The sequence below is a fragment of the Lissotriton vulgaris genome, chromosome 4_1 (assembly GCF_964263255.1).
Source record: "Lissotriton vulgaris chromosome 4_1, aLisVul1.2, whole genome shotgun sequence".
In the NCBI taxonomy this organism is placed as follows: domain Eukaryota; kingdom Metazoa; phylum Chordata; class Amphibia; order Caudata; family Salamandridae; genus Lissotriton; species Lissotriton vulgaris.
Genome location: NC_141691.1, coordinates 899107870 through 899126148, shown reverse-complemented (window position 1 = coordinate 899126148; position 18279 = coordinate 899107870). Strand labels below are relative to the sequence as shown.

At 41.3% G+C, this 18279-nt stretch overlaps 1 protein-coding gene across 2 annotated transcripts in view; it reads left to right on the top strand.

The window, feature by feature from the left end:
- Window positions 1-18279, top strand: part of MBP (myelin basic protein) — a 914133-nt gene that overhangs the window by 281088 nt on the left and 614766 nt on the right. For both annotated transcript variants that reach the window (XM_086965185.1, XM_086965184.1), the window contains exon 2: window positions 15159-15235. In XM_086965185.1, coding sequence (XP_086821311.1) covers window positions 15185-15235 — 51 coding nt within the window. In that variant the 5' untranslated portion in view covers window positions 15159-15184. The remainder of the gene's footprint in view (window positions 1-15158; window positions 15236-18279) is intronic.

The following is an 18279-nucleotide window of genomic DNA, read 5'->3' as shown; positions in this document are numbered from 1 at the left end:
GGGAGAAGCCCATGGCGTGGGACCAGTAGACCGTTCAATGATATCAATGCTTGAGCAACACATTTAAGTTCTTTTTCAACAGCGTCTTGTAAATGAAAAGCAATTCGGCTATGTCTTTGAGCAACAGGGCAGACGTTCTTATTAATAAGCAGTTTTTCTTTCATAGTCTCAAGCTTTCCTAAAAGGAAAATTAAAAAAACACCCTAAACCCACCCTACATAAAATAAAGTTAAAAAAATAGTGACTGGTCCAGGATGCATAAGTAGTTAGTACATGCTCTGACAAAGAGTGAAAATGCTCCAGAATCCAAATAAAAACAGTACCCTATTATTTTGTGAATTCAACATTTCGACCTAGCCATACAATTTAGACAGAGTCATCATCAGGACGTAGGTTTGGGAAGCACCTGGCCAATGTATAGAATGAATGCAAAGTTATTTTCTGAGTGTTATTGATGCGTGAGATGCTTCAGAGGTAAACTGATGCATGTGTTAACTCTGAAGTGGCTGGAACTGTGACCCAAACCAGAATGATCACAAGGCTGCAATGTTGGTCGTTTTGAATAATAAAAAGCACAACGGTCCGCACGTCTAATCCCTGTTTTTATTTGCATTCTGGAGCATGTTCACTCTTTGTCAGACTATGTACCAACTATTTAGGCATCAGTCAGTATTTTATGTATAGACTGTATAGCACCAAAGTACTATGTAGTCACTGATTTTCACTTGCACTGTGTGGTAGCACCGTTTGGGATCACCTTCTTACATACAAAGTGATAGAAGTATAAAAACTGCAAATAATTTTTTTTATTTGATAAAAATGTAAATATTACATGTTGAATTGAGAAAGGATACCAATCTCTTGATGGTCAGATTTTCTCTCTCCAAGGTAGTAACGGTTCACGTTTCCCTCTTTAGGGACCATTGTTTTGCTTTATCACTGTATTATCAGGGTCCCAGGGTTACTGGGTTGCCCCGTTTCTTACGCATACATAAGAGGAAAGAGAGGCAGTTGAAGATGTGCAGTTAGACGAGATGGGCAGAGAAGAAGGACATACATCACTGAAGGCTGAAACACTTTACACAGGCCTCAATACTATTTATTCACAGATTCATAATTTCAGTAGGTAAACATTTCCAAAATTAATTATTTATAACAAATCATTGTCGTTACTCATTTATCATAAACAGTTAACAAATGACAAAGCCAATCGTACTGCCAGGTTTTAGGTGTGTGTCAGTTGTGTTATATGTCTGGATGCAATTACATCTCAGAGAGAAAACAAACTACCCCTCAGGTGGCACACTAAGGGAATCAGCAATGTGTTTCTCATGTTCCCTTTTAGAGAGTCCCCACTATTTTCACCCCACTTAAAGGCCTGTCTGCACAAATTTCTCAATGAATCATTGCAGCTACTAAATGTGGGTGCTTCCCAGAGCCTGGTTAGAGCATTCTCTTCCAAAGTTGATGCTGCATGCAGTGCAAGACACTGGACAAGAACACACGTTACAGGGCCTGAAGTTGTTGCGCTGGACAATTTGCACATTACAGTAACTTTTGAGCATATTAATGCAGTAAGATATGGGGCAGTTTTTATTATGTTTAATATTTCAAAACTATACTTTCTCATTGCTTTATAAGCCATGCTTTATCAGTAAATTCATTTACTTAAAAATACACCATTTGCCAATCTTTTTTCAATAATTTCTCAGGAGGAGGACCTACCCTGGACCCCAAGTTTGTCCATTAAGATTGCTTATGTCTCTTGCTACATAAAAGTCATAGCCAGCTTTTACGCTCTATCACTTTCACATGTACCGGCTGCTACTCGACAAACTAGGCCTCAACTAGCCATTGACTCCATGTCGGTGTTCAGAATAGCCCTGCTTTCACCACGTTTTGATTTCTCATTGACACTGCATGCATGCAGCACAATGTGTGCTGATGCTTTTCTTGGAGAGCCTTGGGGGGAAGTTTTTTTGTTCATTTGTTTCTTAGTCTCTTCCTGCCTCATTCACTGTGGATTAATTCACTTATGCGACTTTCATGATTTATGTAATCAAATGTATACAGTCGCTTCGGAGGACATGAGGTCAGAGTGGAGTTGATTATTTCTCATTTAAGGTGACACTGCTAGGATGGTGGCATTATATGATGATGTATTATTTCTGTAGTTTGGTTCATCAATATGTGATACATTTACTCACCCTCTGCTGACCGTGGATATTAACATTGGTTTCCATGATGCATCTGTCTATAAAAGTGGAGGCTCATTGGTGCCCTTTCTCTGACTCACTAGGGATGCTACCCAAGTTCATATTGATTTGCTGCATATTCTGGATTTATAATATTTTCCAGATTTTGCTCATGCTGCTGCACCTATTTTAAATGCTGAATGCCTTTTTTGCAACTTATTTCTAAGCCTTATTACTAATTCCCTATGACTGATTCTTAGGCATTTTAACAGACTTTGAAAAAAAGTATATTTTTGCCTTATGTATTGTACTTTTTACATTTTTATTTAAACTTAACTGATACAGAGCCTTTTTGATTCTAACGGATTATTAATTGATTGCTATTTGAAATGCTGTTTTGGATATTACCTTTAGGGGCACATTTCATCATCTGTTCTTAAGGACAACACCGTCCCTGATATCCCTGATGTCCCTGATCCTACACAGGAGCTTTATCTCTATTATATCAGATTAATTGAGATAACAATATGAAACCAGCTAGTACGCATAACCTTTGGTAGTGCAGATGTAGCTTTGCAGGTAATGAAAATTAGAATTATTACATGTATATTATATTATATTATATTATATTATATTATATTATATTATATTATATTATATCTATTGAACCTACATTTTGATAAACTATTGAAATAATAAGGTTGTTTGAAGAACTATACAGAACACAGGCTTGAATTGTTTCAGGGTCAAATCACCCTTTCATTCTAATGAAATCAAATGCAAGTAATGTTAATTTGGGTAGTAGTAACATTTATGTACAAAGTGCCCTGATCTTGAGCAGTATGTGGTGTGCAAAATGTAAATGGTTATTACCATTTCTTCAGTCTCTAATCCTAGCTTGAGCCGGCATGGGCCTGCACCCTTGTACGTCTATGCTGTTTGACTTTTTTGCACCACACAGGTTTTCATGTTTTATGGCAAATTCCAGTCACAAAGCATGATTGTAAAGCCTAGCTATTGGGGAGACCTGGCGGAGCAGGTAATGTGAGTGAGCGACTGTAAAGTAATATGCAAAGAAACAAAATGGCCGAGCAGGACAGCTGTTTATGGGACTCCATTTTAATAGGGATGGATATATAGTTTACAACTAGCTCGGTCCCGTCCAATGCTACTGTCCTTGTGAGTTAGCAAACAGCCCTCTGCATTCTGGGAGTTGTAGTTATTGCGTTTAGCGTCCTAGGAACTGGAAGCCTTCTTGGAACAGCCTTCCAATCCTGATGGGTAAAACAAACATTTCACTTAATTATGTGTTTCTGAATACTGGGAATGAATTTGAAATTATACCGAATACAGGGAATTAATTAGAAACAATACAGATTGTATTGTTTTCTCTTAGCATTTGTATAGTGTCTCATACCCCTGACAAAGCACCGAGAAATTTGCTGTGGACCGTTAAGGTGTTGCTCTGTCTAGCTTGGTTGGTCGAGGGTAAGTTTATTATGTAGCCTATGCTTAGGTGTGCGTGTGGATTGCAGGGTTGCTCCTATTTTGTTGTTATCCATTTCTGTCATCGCGTATGCACAGCGTAAAGCAAGGAGCAATGAGAAATATAGTTACAAATATAGCTAATGCATACCATACTAGAATTATGGAGTGGACAGAGTGTTGCACTGGTTCTGTGGTGGCACAGTAAAGGGCAGGCCCGGACTGGCCGTAGCGGGCACCGGGCAATCCCCCGGTGTGCCGCACGGGTGGGGGCCGGTTTTGGGCCCCTGGGGGGCGATTTTGTTACAGGGCCGTTTTTGCAGCACTGTAGCATGATTGTAACAAAATCGGCAGAAAATCGGCCCTGACAAAGAGCTTGGCTGCACCCCAAACCCCAGAGGGAGGGCTGGGGCCAGCCGAACACTTTCCAGGGCCATTTTTGTTTCCCAGTCCGCCATGGTAAAGGGTCATCTATTAGGAAACAGCCAGGTATTTACCACCTTTCCGAATTCCAGGTTCCCGAGTGTATATCTCAGCTGTTGAATGTATGAAGCAAAGCACTTTAAGCAACATGCACGAATGCCCAAGTGTGTTTGGCAATCAGATTAAACAAAATGCAAGGTCCATTGAGCCTGTGGACAAGGGTGCCAGGTGATGTGTCATATTTATCGGTCTTCTGGCATGCTCTTGGTTTCGAGAAACTTCCTTTCTGAAAAGTTTCTTGAAGTTAACTTATTTTACACAAATAGAACTTTGAAGCAGAATTGTCGAACACAATGAACTTTTGCAAACTTTTTTCCCCATTTCGATTTAACAGCAATTCTCAAACACAAAAGTTCTGTTTGGAGTGGAACATGCAGTTATTATACACTCTGTGAATAGGGCTTGCCTTAGTCGCATAATGAAAATGCATATTTTAAGGCTGCTTATCTTTAATTAAAAAAACAGGTGGACAGCATTGCAATAACTGAAGAAGACAATGAAAGAGTGCCTTTCAGCATGGAGGGTTCAGTTCACAAATAAAGTGCTTTTTTCTGAAAGAAACCTTTGTGTTCATTGAACGGCACCTGGTGGTTTAGGAATGAAGTTACTGTATCAAGAACAGATTGGTTTGACATAACTTACTTCTAATGAAAGTTTCCCTGAATGATTTACATTTCATTTAAGAAATAGTAATGGCTTCATAAAACTAATTTAAATTATTTCCTTGACGCATGGCTCTCTAAAGTGCGTATTATTTGAGTCTGGCGTGTATTTCCTCTCAAGAAATGATAGAATGTCATCTCTTAATTCATGATTAAACTTAGTTTCTAAACAGGAGACCTAACTTTTACTTTTTTAATTTTAGTGAATTTGTTGTTTTTACATAGCTCTTGTGATACCTACAGGGCTTTAAGTGGAATGAAAAAACTGGGGGTCTCTCGAAGGGGCGTGGCTGATGTAATTAAGGGCGTGGCTTAAAACATGTAAGCTAAAAATCTGTGTTTAGCATGGAGTGCCGCCGAATTGTATTTTGCTTTTTCTGTCATTGCATCCAGATATATGATGCAACAAGTACAATCATACCTACAACAAGTCAGGACTATTGGCTTTTTCAATGGTTGTTAGTTGCATAAGATAAATAAGCAGCAACTATGACCTGTATGTAATATTGAAAAAGCTTCCACTTAAAGACCTGGTGACATCACGACAATGTTGCTGCTCTTGAGTTTCAAAAAGAGAAGGGAAATTCAGAGAGAAAATGACTCTCTTTAAAGGATTTCCCTTCCCCTTGAACGCTCAGCTGGCATGACGTTATGCCGTAACTTCTCCACTAGTGCGAAATGAGCAGCTATGTGCCTGCAGTCACTGCAGTCTGAAAAAAATGGACCACCTGTGCCAGAGCACAAAAAAAAGCCAGATAAAGACCTGTTTCGAGGCCCCCTTTAAAAAACTGCCGGTGCTCAGCCCGGTGAGACCCGGCCCACTTAACCCCTTGGCTGCTGGGGTAATTTTCCTTCTGTGCTGGGGGCGAGTGGGCGCGCACAAAGCCCTGGTGCTCATGACGAGCTCAGCTCATCATGAGCTACAGTGCTCCTGTGCTCATGACGAGCTGAGCTCGTCACGGCCACCCCTGTTTCAATAGAACGTTCAGCACAGCACGAGAATTATCCCAGCGTGCGAGCGTTCTAATGGCCATGACGAGCTCAGCTCATCATGAGCAACGGAGCACTGTAGCTCATGACGAGCTGAGCACATCATGAGCATGCAAGGGGTTAAAGCCCTACAGGTAAAGATCATGAGGAATCGGATCTACATTTTATGTAACTTTGGGCCTGATGTACTAACAGAAAAGTCACTAATAGTGGGGGCAGATTACAAACTGACACTTTGCGGTCTCTGGAATTTTGAAATGCAACCTATGTTCTGGCAGTTTGCATCGTGAAATCTCCTGTAGTGGAGTTACAGACGACCTGCCCAATTAGTCAGATCGCTATTTGCGACCCCTGTGATTGGCTGCAAACACAGAGTTGGTAACCTGCAAGGACCATCAGACCACCATCCCTGAGTTTGCCTTCCCAAACATAAAAACAGGATACATTTCTTTAATTTATAGTACCCCAAGTTCCTTGTAGGTACTGGTGATGCTTAAAAAAGTTCTCATTTGGCAAGAGAACGGGAAAGGCAAGCACCGATCGATCCCCTGGCAGCGCCCCCGAGGCCACACAACACTGATTCCCACAAGGTAACTGTCCAAAGGGACAGGCTCCCCAATTCACTTCTGTTACCACCTCCTTTGATGATTTGTTATCTTTTCGTGACACTTGAAAGTGAGCTACAATTAAGGGACATTTCTTTTACCCCCCCCCTTCTAATTGCAATTAAAAACAAGCATTGGCATAGCCAATAGGTCTCGCCTTTGGGACCTTATAAGTGTTTAGCCATGCAACAGTTGATGTTGTTGCACCAAGGATATTGTGCTGGATGACTAAACACTTATAAGGTCCCAAAGGCGAGACCTATTGGCTATGCCAATGCTTGTTTATTTTTATTCTGCATTTCCAAGCTAAAAAAATGCATTTCTGTATTTACTGATCCAAGTGGCATCCGTCATCTTGGATAGGTAAATTTAAAATTGAAAAGGAAATGATATTGGCATTATTCTGTAGGTGATCGAACAGTTGGTCACGACCTCGATGTTTTGAGTTTGATAATAAGGTATCCCGATATTCCAATATTCCATACTAAAGGCACTGCAGTGTCTGACCGTGCAGAAGTTATATTATTTAAAGGCTAATATTCAAAGCTAAGGAACCATTATATCATCATTACTATTGTTATTATTCATTATTATATTGTTTTGGTATGCAAATGTTGAGGGATTGCACTATGGCAAGAGAAAAGGCCTTGTGTGTTAGCATTTAGGTTACGCTGTGAAAGATGGAATAAAAACTTCAATACTATCAAACAGCGCATACCTAAGAAATCGAGAATTTATAAATCGTCATGTATTCATGCACTTTCTCAACAGGATGAAATTGAAGAAAATGTGTTTGTGAAGCAGCAGCTTGTACTCTAGGAAATTTTGGAGATCTCTGAGCCTGTATAAAGACACATACTCACACAGATTTAACCCCTTGCCCGCGGCCGGAATTCCGCTCCTGTGCAGCACATTCCGATCGCGGGCGTGGTCATGACGGCCCCCAGCCGTCATCAGCACACGAGCACTGTGTGCCATGACGGCTGGGGGCCGTCATCAGCATGGAAGGGGTTAAAAAAAAAAAGATGCATTTCTAGTGTAAAATATGCTAAAGCAGATTTTCTGCAAATCACCATCTATGTAAATACTTGTGTATACAGATGCATACATTCCTAGAAGAGCAAGAATTACCATCGAGCCTCCTAGCAGAATCTCTGAAACGAAATAATTGAAATGCTGCTGCTTTCTTCTTAAACCAGGTAATCTTGGTTTGTGGTGGTTTCAAACAGAAGCAGCACACCTCCCCTCGATGCAGAATGAAAATCATTAACTGCTTGCGCTCCTCAATCACATTGTGCAGGAACAAGAGGAAATCAGTGCCCAGCCAGATATCCCTGTCTGCAACCACTGTAAATCTGCAGTACTTGTCCAATAAATCAGCTTGATACCATCTCACCGAGAAATATGTATCCACTGTCCCTATTGGTCAGGCCTGATAAGTGCGGGAATGTTATCAGACAATTTGAAAAAAGGCAACTTGCAGGCTTATACCAGGTAAGAAATGATATTATGCACCTAAAGAAATTCCTAGATTTTGCATGGCTAAGATATTACAATTCCTCAAGTGTCAAAAAGGTTTTTAGATTAATCTACTGCCCCAAATGCTTCGAGGATCCCTGAAGTGAGATACTGCTTCTTTGTTCCAACATTTAAAAAATATACCATTAAAAGCAGAAAAAGAATGTCATGAGCATGATGAATCCCTAGGTAGGAGTACACTGATATATTAATGAATATCCCTTCTGTAGTCACAGAATTACGTCAAAGCATCAGTCAAAATGCCAGCAGATGATACCGAGCATGGACCAAGGGGGGTCCATTCTTGACACTAAGGATTGTTAAAAACTCACATTTTCGGAACTGATCTTCCGAAGGCCAAGCACTGCATATCAATAGTCCAATAAGGTGATGATGCCCAAAGTGCCACTGGCCTGAGTCAACCTGCATTGCTGCAAAGTTAAACTTGCCAGTTTCCGCTACCAGAGGCGTGGCTGAAATTATTGCAGCGGGTACAATGGCATCCAGCACAGGAATGGGAGAGGCCACTGCAGCGTAATTATGGCGCCCTGTTACTATTCAAGTGTGAAATCAGAGGCCATTTTCTTGGCTTGTGTTATGGAAAAAGGCATCCTTGCTACCCCACCATCCACTGTGTCACATAGAGAAAAGCATATGGCACACTACACCATTTAACCGGTTACGGCGGATAAGGGTCATTCTTGGTGACAAAAATGCCTGCCCCCAACTCCTTGGCTCCAAGAAATAGCAAACGTTACATCATATACTGCTGATAACTCCTGCTTATGCAAGTCACCTCCTGGAGAACAGCTCTTCGAATATTTCAATGGTGAAATCCCAATTTTGTTAAATAACTTAGCGGGCCTCCCAAATGTCGTAACAATATTTTCTCTCAGTTTTTAGGTAAAAAGTTACATTTTCTGAACTAACCAACGCCATCAGTGTGCTTTAGTTACATTAGTGAAGCTCAAGGATATTTACTGTCCGAAATACAAAGACTGATATTCGGTAAAGCCTTTTAATATCTCACAATAATATATGCCATGTTTGACATTGGAAGTGAGTTAAACCTTCAAATGAGAACACGGAATGAAACCTTAAATACGTTAAACAAAACTGTTGCATTGCATTTTTCTCAACAACAAATACAGCACAGCAAATTGCACATACATAGGAAATAAGGGAGTTCAACGTCTTTTGGACTTTGGGAGTTCAGCCCCTATATTGTCCAACACATTATGACACAAATTAATGCTCGTAGGTTTCTTACATTAACATATTGAACATTTCAAGCATTGCAAAAATGACCCTTTTTTTCTTTTAAAGGCACATTTTGTCAAGATGGATACATAATTACAAGCAAAAGGCACGAAGGACACGAGTTGCCTCCTCTATGCTTGGGATAATTAGGGTTCTAGCCACATACTGCAGTTTCTCTGTGGAACTCTTACCTTCATCACATCCAGTCTGAGCAACGGTATTTGGCTTAACTTGATGGTCGTGCGCCACTGCTGTTGCGTTTCCTTGTCCTGTGCATACACCAGGAAGTCCATTTGTCTTAGAGAGCTGTCAAAGGTCTTCGCTGCATACACCACGCCATCCCCGTGTATGTGAAAGTTGGCCGGACTGCTGGTCTCGAACCGTATTCTACTATTTTCTTTGCAGTCTGTGAACTTCACTGCAAAGATTAAAAAACACAAGCAATAATGAGTGCACAGCACTTCTGGGGGCACATAACGTGACGTCAGTGACAACGAAGCATGCGCATTTGGTATTCAAATAGCTTTCGCGCCGCATGGTATTTTGTTGAAAAAGCGGAGGGTCGCTGGGGAATAAGCGAGGGAGGTATGCAAGGAATATCTGAGCCTCTCTAATGGTTGGCAGGGACCCCGGTGGTTGGTGTCTTCGCTTCTGAATATTTTTTCAGTTGAACATGGCTGACGACGAGGAAACGACGACCCATCTCGTGTGCTGAGTACAGAAAAGTCCTAAGTGCACTGGTCCCTGGAGAGAAGCACTAGAATATATTGCCTTAATTAGGGTCATCAATCAATCAACGATCTCTTTAAAAACAAGTTTCACAAAAGGCAGCAGGAGGAGGCCAGGGGAGGGGGCCTATGCCTGTTTCCCTTGCGGGAGCAAGCGGGACCCATATGGTTTCAAGGTTCGCTCCTGCAAGGAAATCGCCAGACGTGCAAGCGTTGCCATTGAAGGCAATGCAATGCTTGTACGTTTTTGGCAGCCAAGCTGTGCCGATGGCTAAAGGTCTTTTTTCCTATGCAGCGCATGCGAGCTGTGTAGGCGAGACCTAACAAGTTGCAACCCACCTTTTGTAATTCATAAATTATTTTCCAAATCGCAAAAGGGGTTTAGTAAATTAAGAATATATTAGTTTGTGACCATAAACTTTGAGCTGTTGCAAAATCGCTGGGTTTGTAAAATTCTTTTGTACTTCAGGCTTTCAGATCCTTATTTAGAGTTTGGTGGATGTCCTGTCTCTCATATTTAGAATGTATAGATGCTTCATGCGCTCTAAATAGGGCAGACAAGACAAACACCATTTTTGGCGCAAGTCCCACATCGGTCAAATTCTAAATAAGGCCCTTCAAGTTATCAGTAAATTGGTTAAGATTTACTTATATTTTGGAGAAGGAAAAGCTTAGTTGGGAAAATGGTTACGAATGAGCAGAGAAGTAATGTTGAAAGAGTATAAAGTGGCAAACTCAATATTTCTTAAAACAAAAATAATTTAAAAATTGCTATGTATAGGGATGATAGTTCTGCAGTGACCGCAGCCTGGTGTTTTTAGTTTTGAGTAGTACTACTTTGGGGGCAGAACCAATCATCAAAGCTGATCCAACTGACACTTAATAAATGTTTAAGTAACGTGAGGATGCTCAAACAACATTGTTGTTCAAAGAACATTTTTCTTAGACAACTTATCAAAATTGCTTTCTTCTGTTATATGTAGTAGCCAGCAGCGAGTAGTAATATATGTTCCTTTGTACATTATACTCAATGTGGGACATGGTTCGACGTGTACATGGTAAACTTCGAAGTCTATTAAGACTGGTAAGAGGTCTCTTGGCATCCTATGTAAAGTTAACTGTTTATTTCATCTTGTTTTGGCTGGGTGGTATTTGTTTTCAACCAAGCCAGTTAATTTCCCTGCGGATCTTAATTTTTTGGAAGCCATATTTTCCATGCAAAGACTCCCCTTTCAGCTCACATCAGACAGTGTTTCTTCTCTTATTAACAATATTATTTTAAATGATTACAAATACCAACAGTGATCTCTGAGAGAGTTAGGGCCTGCAGAGTAATTGGCACAAGGAAAGAACAAATGCAGCTTTAGAATACTTGTTTTGCTACCTCAGGGACACCGGCACTGATTTAATAAACTGCTTTTCTCTTAGTTCTATTACACAAAATATATTCATGCTCACAACACCTGAAACTTTGATATTACACTTGTTTGGTATGGCTTGTCCGGTGTCAGTAGTAAAATACCTCATTGTGTATTTGAATTTCTTGCATATAGGTGGATTACCTAACATGCAAAATTTGTTGCTGGTCTCAGTCCTTCTCTAGGCTACTGAGTAGTTTTCACAGTTTGTTGACTACAATAAGTTATTCATTGCACAAGACAAGGTGTGTATTCCCTCTTACATTCACTTGTCCCCCCTAAGTTTCAGTGCTGTATTACAACTCTTCTGGTTCTTGTAGGACAAGGTATACAAATTATCTCCTCACCACCAATTGCATATTGTACACATTGTAGATTAGAATTGTATGGTGTATTTCTTGTCAGATAAAGTTTGTCCAAAAGTCTCCTTTCTCAAAGGCTCGCATTGGGCCTGCAGCAGTTGTAATCACATCCTTAACCTCATTTCTTATCCACAATATCACACTCATTAGTCATTGACAACTCTTTTTGAGCCAACAAAGAATGCCGAAATGTGTTTTAGTGTGCATGACTGAATGTGACATATCAAAATGTTCTTTGAGATGGTACCTGAGTCACATCAACTGCGCTTTGCAGAATTTTGATATTTCACTCCCCACTACCTTTCTGTGATGTCTGCTGCTTGGGTCCTGTTTACATTCAGTACTTTTAGGTGCGTACTTTGATTGTGGTGGAGGATGTGAATCTGACAGTGGTTGCTTTCTTCTGTGCCTAATTTATTTCACTACAATTCTTCTAAAAGGCCACTGCATCCCAAGCAGCACTTATCTACCCCTTTTATTGGGTGTGTCTACCTTGCATGTTTTTCAAAAGTAATGAATTTGAGTTACTTGCACTATCAACATGTTCTGCCATCCTACAATTTTCTACAGCATTTCTTAAAGGTTTACTTCTTTCCTCCGCCTACTCCACTCATAGCCTCAATTTTGTGTCCCTGGCACAGACTGTGATACGAAATTTAAGATGATTTCAATAAAACAATTAACAGCATTCTATAGAAACGTGGAGGCAGCACCAGTTTAGAAAGTAACTTGCAAAGGCATCTAGTCGTATCGAAATTTCTTTTTATTGTTCTTTTTTCAGAAGTGCACATGACAGCCAACGCGTTTCGCTCCCACCCCGGGAGCTTCGTCAGGGCAGAATAAAAATCAAGGTCTGGTTTGAATATTCCAGAGACTGCAGGGCAGTATAACGTTGGGTTGAGCTTCAGATGAATCAAATTGTCAACAAAGTGATATGTAAATGGTGGCAAAAGGTAGTCGATTCCGTTTTGCCGGTAACTCGTGAAATCACTTCAGTCACCAAATGTAAAGATGTATATCAAATAGTTATAAAGAAGTACTTTTCAGTGCGTAATCCGATGGTGATGCCCCAATGGAATAGGCAGGCCTTAATAAGCTGCCAAGGAACCTTGTTCTGAAGGCTATATGTAGCCGGTGTTGTCCTACGAGTCCCTTCAGCATTCTTATGCAGTTCCTGCTCCAATCACCAGGTCACACCTTAAGCACTCGCCTCCTGAACACCCACAATGATCCTGCATTCACGAAGACCCCAAACATTCATACTCCAAGCTCCATATTCGCAGCTACCAGTAAATACACCCAGCTTACACTGAGCAGTCTGCTAAATGCCGTGCTCCTTCTTATCCTTCAAACAAAGAACCCTTCCCTCATCAAACACTGTGCCTCAATTCCGCACCGCTGCCCCTCAGACACAAGTAAAGTCCCTGCCCAATACCAACAGCCCATCTGTTTTCAATTATCGCGGCCGTATCTGGGCACGATAATTCAAAACAAATGCCGCCCGTGCGGGTAACCGCAAGCATTAGGCCGTGGGCATCCACATTGGGACAAAACGACTCCTTCGGCCAAATTCCATGCTGTCTTTTTCCAAAGACGCACGCAAAGACCAATGGAATGTCAGGACTTCGAGCACGAGCTTGCTCTCTCCTTAGAGCAGCCCACGCGTGCTGCGCTAAGGCTCGACCTAAAAAGTACCAAGCAGAAATGTTTGCGTAGACATGTTGAGAATTAATGATAAACCCAAGCCTTTCTTGAGAGTGTTTACATTCATTCTGATATCTGGGCGGATGCCTTATGTTAACATGCCTTACAAAATCTACATTGGTTCATAAACTCAGGGCCTGATTCACAAAGGTAAACTTATACTTTTGTGTAAGTTTACAATTGTTTGGTATATATTAGGGATTTACGATTGGTATCTTTACGAGTGCGTAGTCTCCGCACATTTATAGATCGAACAGTCCTCCTATCTTTTTATGTGCAGAGACTCCTCACTCGTAAAGGTACCACTCATATATCCCCATGTGAATACCAAACAATCGTAAACTTAAGTGTAAGTCTACCTTAGTGAATCAGGCCCTCAGTTTTCATCAGTGTGGTTGGCATTACCACCAGTTAGCGTAGTAGGACACTTTATGTTGGTAAGCACTCCCAGTGATGCTGGCTGCTTAAATATTTACTGAAGCTAAGGCAAGATATCTTCGTAGTGCACACCACTTTTTTCCATCCAATTATTCTGTGATTTGTGTTGGGGCAGTCAATGCGCTTTTCTTTAACTAATTCCTTTCCTTTTCATTGGCTTGCATTTGTGGAAATTCTCCATGTTAATGTGTAATTCTGTGATTCTCAAGCAATTGAATTGCTCATCAATATGTTTCTCAGGAATGTAACTGTGATGCAATTGAGTAGAAGTAGGTCCTACTGAGATCAGTTCCAACACATAAAAGTCACAAATCAATGTACGCCAAATAACAGAGATGTGTGGCCCTTTCTTCCAAGCTGCAGGCACCTCTACTACCAGGCTGGAAGCAGTGCCTCCAGGGAGGAACCGGCTAGGCAGTTTGGGCCGGAGCATTCCTATAAGAAACAGGGTTAAGACTGATTTGCATATGGCTGAGTCCAAACTGGGGTGGCGTAGTGGGCAAAATAACAATGGGTTTAACCCAAATCTCTTGACTTGGGGTGAATGTTTGATTCATTCAGCATTCCGTCCATCATTTGTTGCTGCAGCACCACCAGGCTAAGACCACCGTCAACTACAGAATGGATGTAGGTTATGGGTATGGGTTCTTGCTGATGCTAGTTTACCTACAGTAATAGTAAGCCCCATCATCGCCATTTGTTGGGTGTGGCCTAATTTTTATGGCATCATACCCGTGCAAATCGTTTCCTGACCCTTGTCATCTCTGGCAATAATTGATGACTCTGCTGTCAGAGGTGATGGTCTTACGCCCCTTCCTCACAATACGACCATCTCTGTTCAGTGGCCCACAAAACCTCTGAGTGGAAAATATCTACGCCCGGTGGAGGGGAATCCTGACAATTCACTTGCCCTAAAGACTTGCAGATTAGTGGAGGAGGGAGCCTAAATAAATAAATAAAAATTAAATATGTACTCAGCGTTCCATGCTTCTGCGTAAAATGACACTCTCAAGGAGTGGTTTTCTAACCTTACCTATGCACCTGGTTCCACATATTGCTTGTGTGTCTACCTTATGGATTTTTTGTGATACCTTCGGATATTGACCCCTGCTTCACAATAATATGGTGCTAAAAGTAAACTTTCCTTTTTCATGAAAAAGGTATCATTTTTTTCATGTCTGATATTAAGGTGCGGTTTTACCTTGTAGTTAAGTATTTTTCAATGGGGAGCACGCGCCAAATAAAGTGTATTTTAATTTGATATTGTTCTCCAGCGGTCTATCTATAACTTTCTATGTTTTTATTTGTAGGTTCTGAAGAACTTCATCGTTTCACCATGGGAAACCATGTAGCAAAACGAGATCACGCCACTGAAAATCCAATCAAGGTACTGTTGGAATACCACATCTTAACCTTTTTCTTTTAACCAGAGTGATTTAAAAAGTTCAAGCTAAACTGCAATACGTCTAAATGAGGCACATGTGTCACACTCTTGTCATATGTTTGAGAAAAATGGATGTATGACGTTACAACGCATGCTTTTACCACGCATGCTGTTACAACTCAGGTTTTACTATGCATACCATTACAAAGCATAGCGCTTTGGGGTGCTGGATAGTGAATAGTTTAATTTACTATTCCAATTCCAGTCCCCGTGGACACTAGGGAAGGTGTTGGATAGTAAATTAAATCTATTCCCTATCCTAGAGCGCCCCCCAGCGCAATGCGTTGTAATGGTTTTCGTTGTAAAACCTGCGTTGTAATAGCACCGCGTGGTAAAAGTTACGTTGTAAAGGATGTTTCCAGTGAAAAATGTTATTATTTGCTGGGGAAAAATCTTCAGGGTGGTGCTTGTGTGTCTTTGGGTCTTGAAGATTTCTTTAACTTTAGTTCGAATTCAAGACAAAACGGCCTTGGCCAATAGAAGGATCCATGAGTAACATATCTCTCATTAGACAGCATTAGGAATGAGGAGTGCAAATGGACTGCCTCTTGACAAGAGGAAGCAATGTCTGGTTACCCTAAAGTAGAGTATTTGGTTTTGGCGGAGGGCAGGAATTACCCTAAGCAATTTAGAGAAACAAAAAAAAGGATTTGGTTTCTTTCTAGGAACCTATGACATTAAAGGAAAACATTTAGCATTTTAATATAGGTATTGCAAAGCTTTTGACATCAATACGTTAAGTAAAAAAATGAAGATGGATTTGAAGCCCCTTTTCCACACCAGTTTCACAAAAATGGGACATACTGGTTCACGCTTTATGAATGCATGCTCACTTGTTAGTTGCATGTTGTGTTTTCCCCTCATGTAAATAAGAAATACTGGTTTGAGGTTTCCATCTTCGTGGAATTTTTTCACAAGAAAGAAGCGAACTGCTACCATCCTGATCCACAGGCACCTTACCTGCAATCATTTCCTTCAAATGACCGATACTGTAGTTTTAATATATGCAGTGGAATGAACAAGAGATGTCCCATGCAGTGAGATCTGATTCTAATTGTTGCAAAAATAACAATCCAATAGTCCTTATAGTAGCTCGAGACCCAGCCCAAAATAATCAAGACATGCTCCTCAAATTAAGCATGACAGTATAATCATGTTCACAAAAGATCGTTAAAAGTAGTCATCAAGTAAACATCAGGGGCAGTAATACTGAAGTGCCCTGGTGGCGCAATGGTCATTTGCGCCCACTTTGCGCGCCCCTAGGGCTCTTTGCTATTACAGAAGGGGTCGCAGTAACTTGTGTATCCCCTTCTGTAATACCAATAGCGCTTGCACACATAAAGCACTAGTGCTAATGTCAGAGGGCATGACCTCATGAGCATGGGGGCGTGGCCACATGCAAATGAGAGCATCCCTTTGCCTCTGCACCCGCACCATATTACAGACGCAGGTGCAGAGAGGCAAAGAAACTGTTTGCCGGTGCACTGACAGTGCTCCACCTAGATGGTGGTGCATTATCGGTGCGCCCCCTGATGGCGGCCCTCAGGAGAGAGGAAAGGGGGTCTCATGGATCCCACTGACATCCCCTTGCCGACGTATGCAGCCACTTACTGCACCAAACTGCAAGGGGATCCCTAATCCCCCTTCACTGTGAAACACGGAGCGGCTTCAAAGTAGCAGCTCAGTTTTTCTCATGAATACGCTGTCCTCAGGACAGTGCGAGTTTGTGGCTGCCATGGGGGCAACGTCTTCATCCTAATACAGAGCATATTCCTTGTTTCCACTGGGCACACCTATTAAAAGGTGCGCTCGGCATAAACTAGGAGAATGCGTTGTTTCTGTGATACGGCCCAAAATTGCCTCCAAAATGAGGGTGAGGTTGAACCGAACATCTCCATGATCTTTCCCCCAAACAAACACCAGATTTCTCCAAATAAGGTATGATTATCCGGAGGCGTCCAAAATATATCCCAAATAGGGGTGATATAGTGAGTCCAAAATAAGCATGATACAACCTAATTAAGCATATGTGGGATCTGTAAAATACGTCACTGGTACCAGTTCAATGTGTGCCTGTTGGTGGTAGAATGGAAGATGGTGAAGTTTAGCTTGTGTTGGAGTAATCCATCTGTGGCACAGGAAGGGGTCAGTGCCTTGCTGTACCAACAGTGGTCATGCAACCAGCTAGCCCCGAACATTGCCTGTTGTTTATTTGCATTTCTTCATTGTGATTGGAAGAGGTATTGGAAGTTAGCAGGTGAATGCAGCCATTTTGTTTTGTGAAACCTGATGACAGAATCATGAATAATATGATGAAGACTCCCTCCTGACTTTCTTCTAGTAGTATTACTGATGTATGGTGCAACAAGGCTCCTCTTTCTGAGAGAGCAAGGAGCTGCTGCTCCTAATTCTCGACATATTGCTTTCTTCATTGAGTCATTTTTCAGCAGTGCAAGATGGCCATAAGATCAGGGTGAGCTATTGAAGGCAGTACAGAACTTTACCATTTTTTGAGAGGCCTTGCCTTCACCTTTGTCGGGGAACTATTTTAATTCCGAATTCTTTGTAATTTACCTACACCCTCACTCATGCGTTTGCAGAAATCTTCGCGGTTTACCACTCTGTCGTCTTATCCCCGATCTTCCGAGACTTACCAAGGCAATATGTATTCAATATGTATTCTCCTTGCAAGATGGCAATACAAGATCTGTGTCGGTGCACCTCTCATTACACAATCTGAAATTCTGGAGCTCCCTCTAGAACACCATATTGATACCCAACGCAGCATGGACACCTGATCAATACAGCTGATAGCAGTCCAGAACCCCTGAGCTCAAGCAACCCACAAGCCTCAGCCTCCCAAGCAGCTAGGACAACAGGCACACGCCACCATGCCCGGCAATACAAGATCTGATTAAAATAAAAAAAAAACTTTTTGGAGATCCATCTGAAAATAAAGGGACATCTATTATTAGCAACTGCGTCTA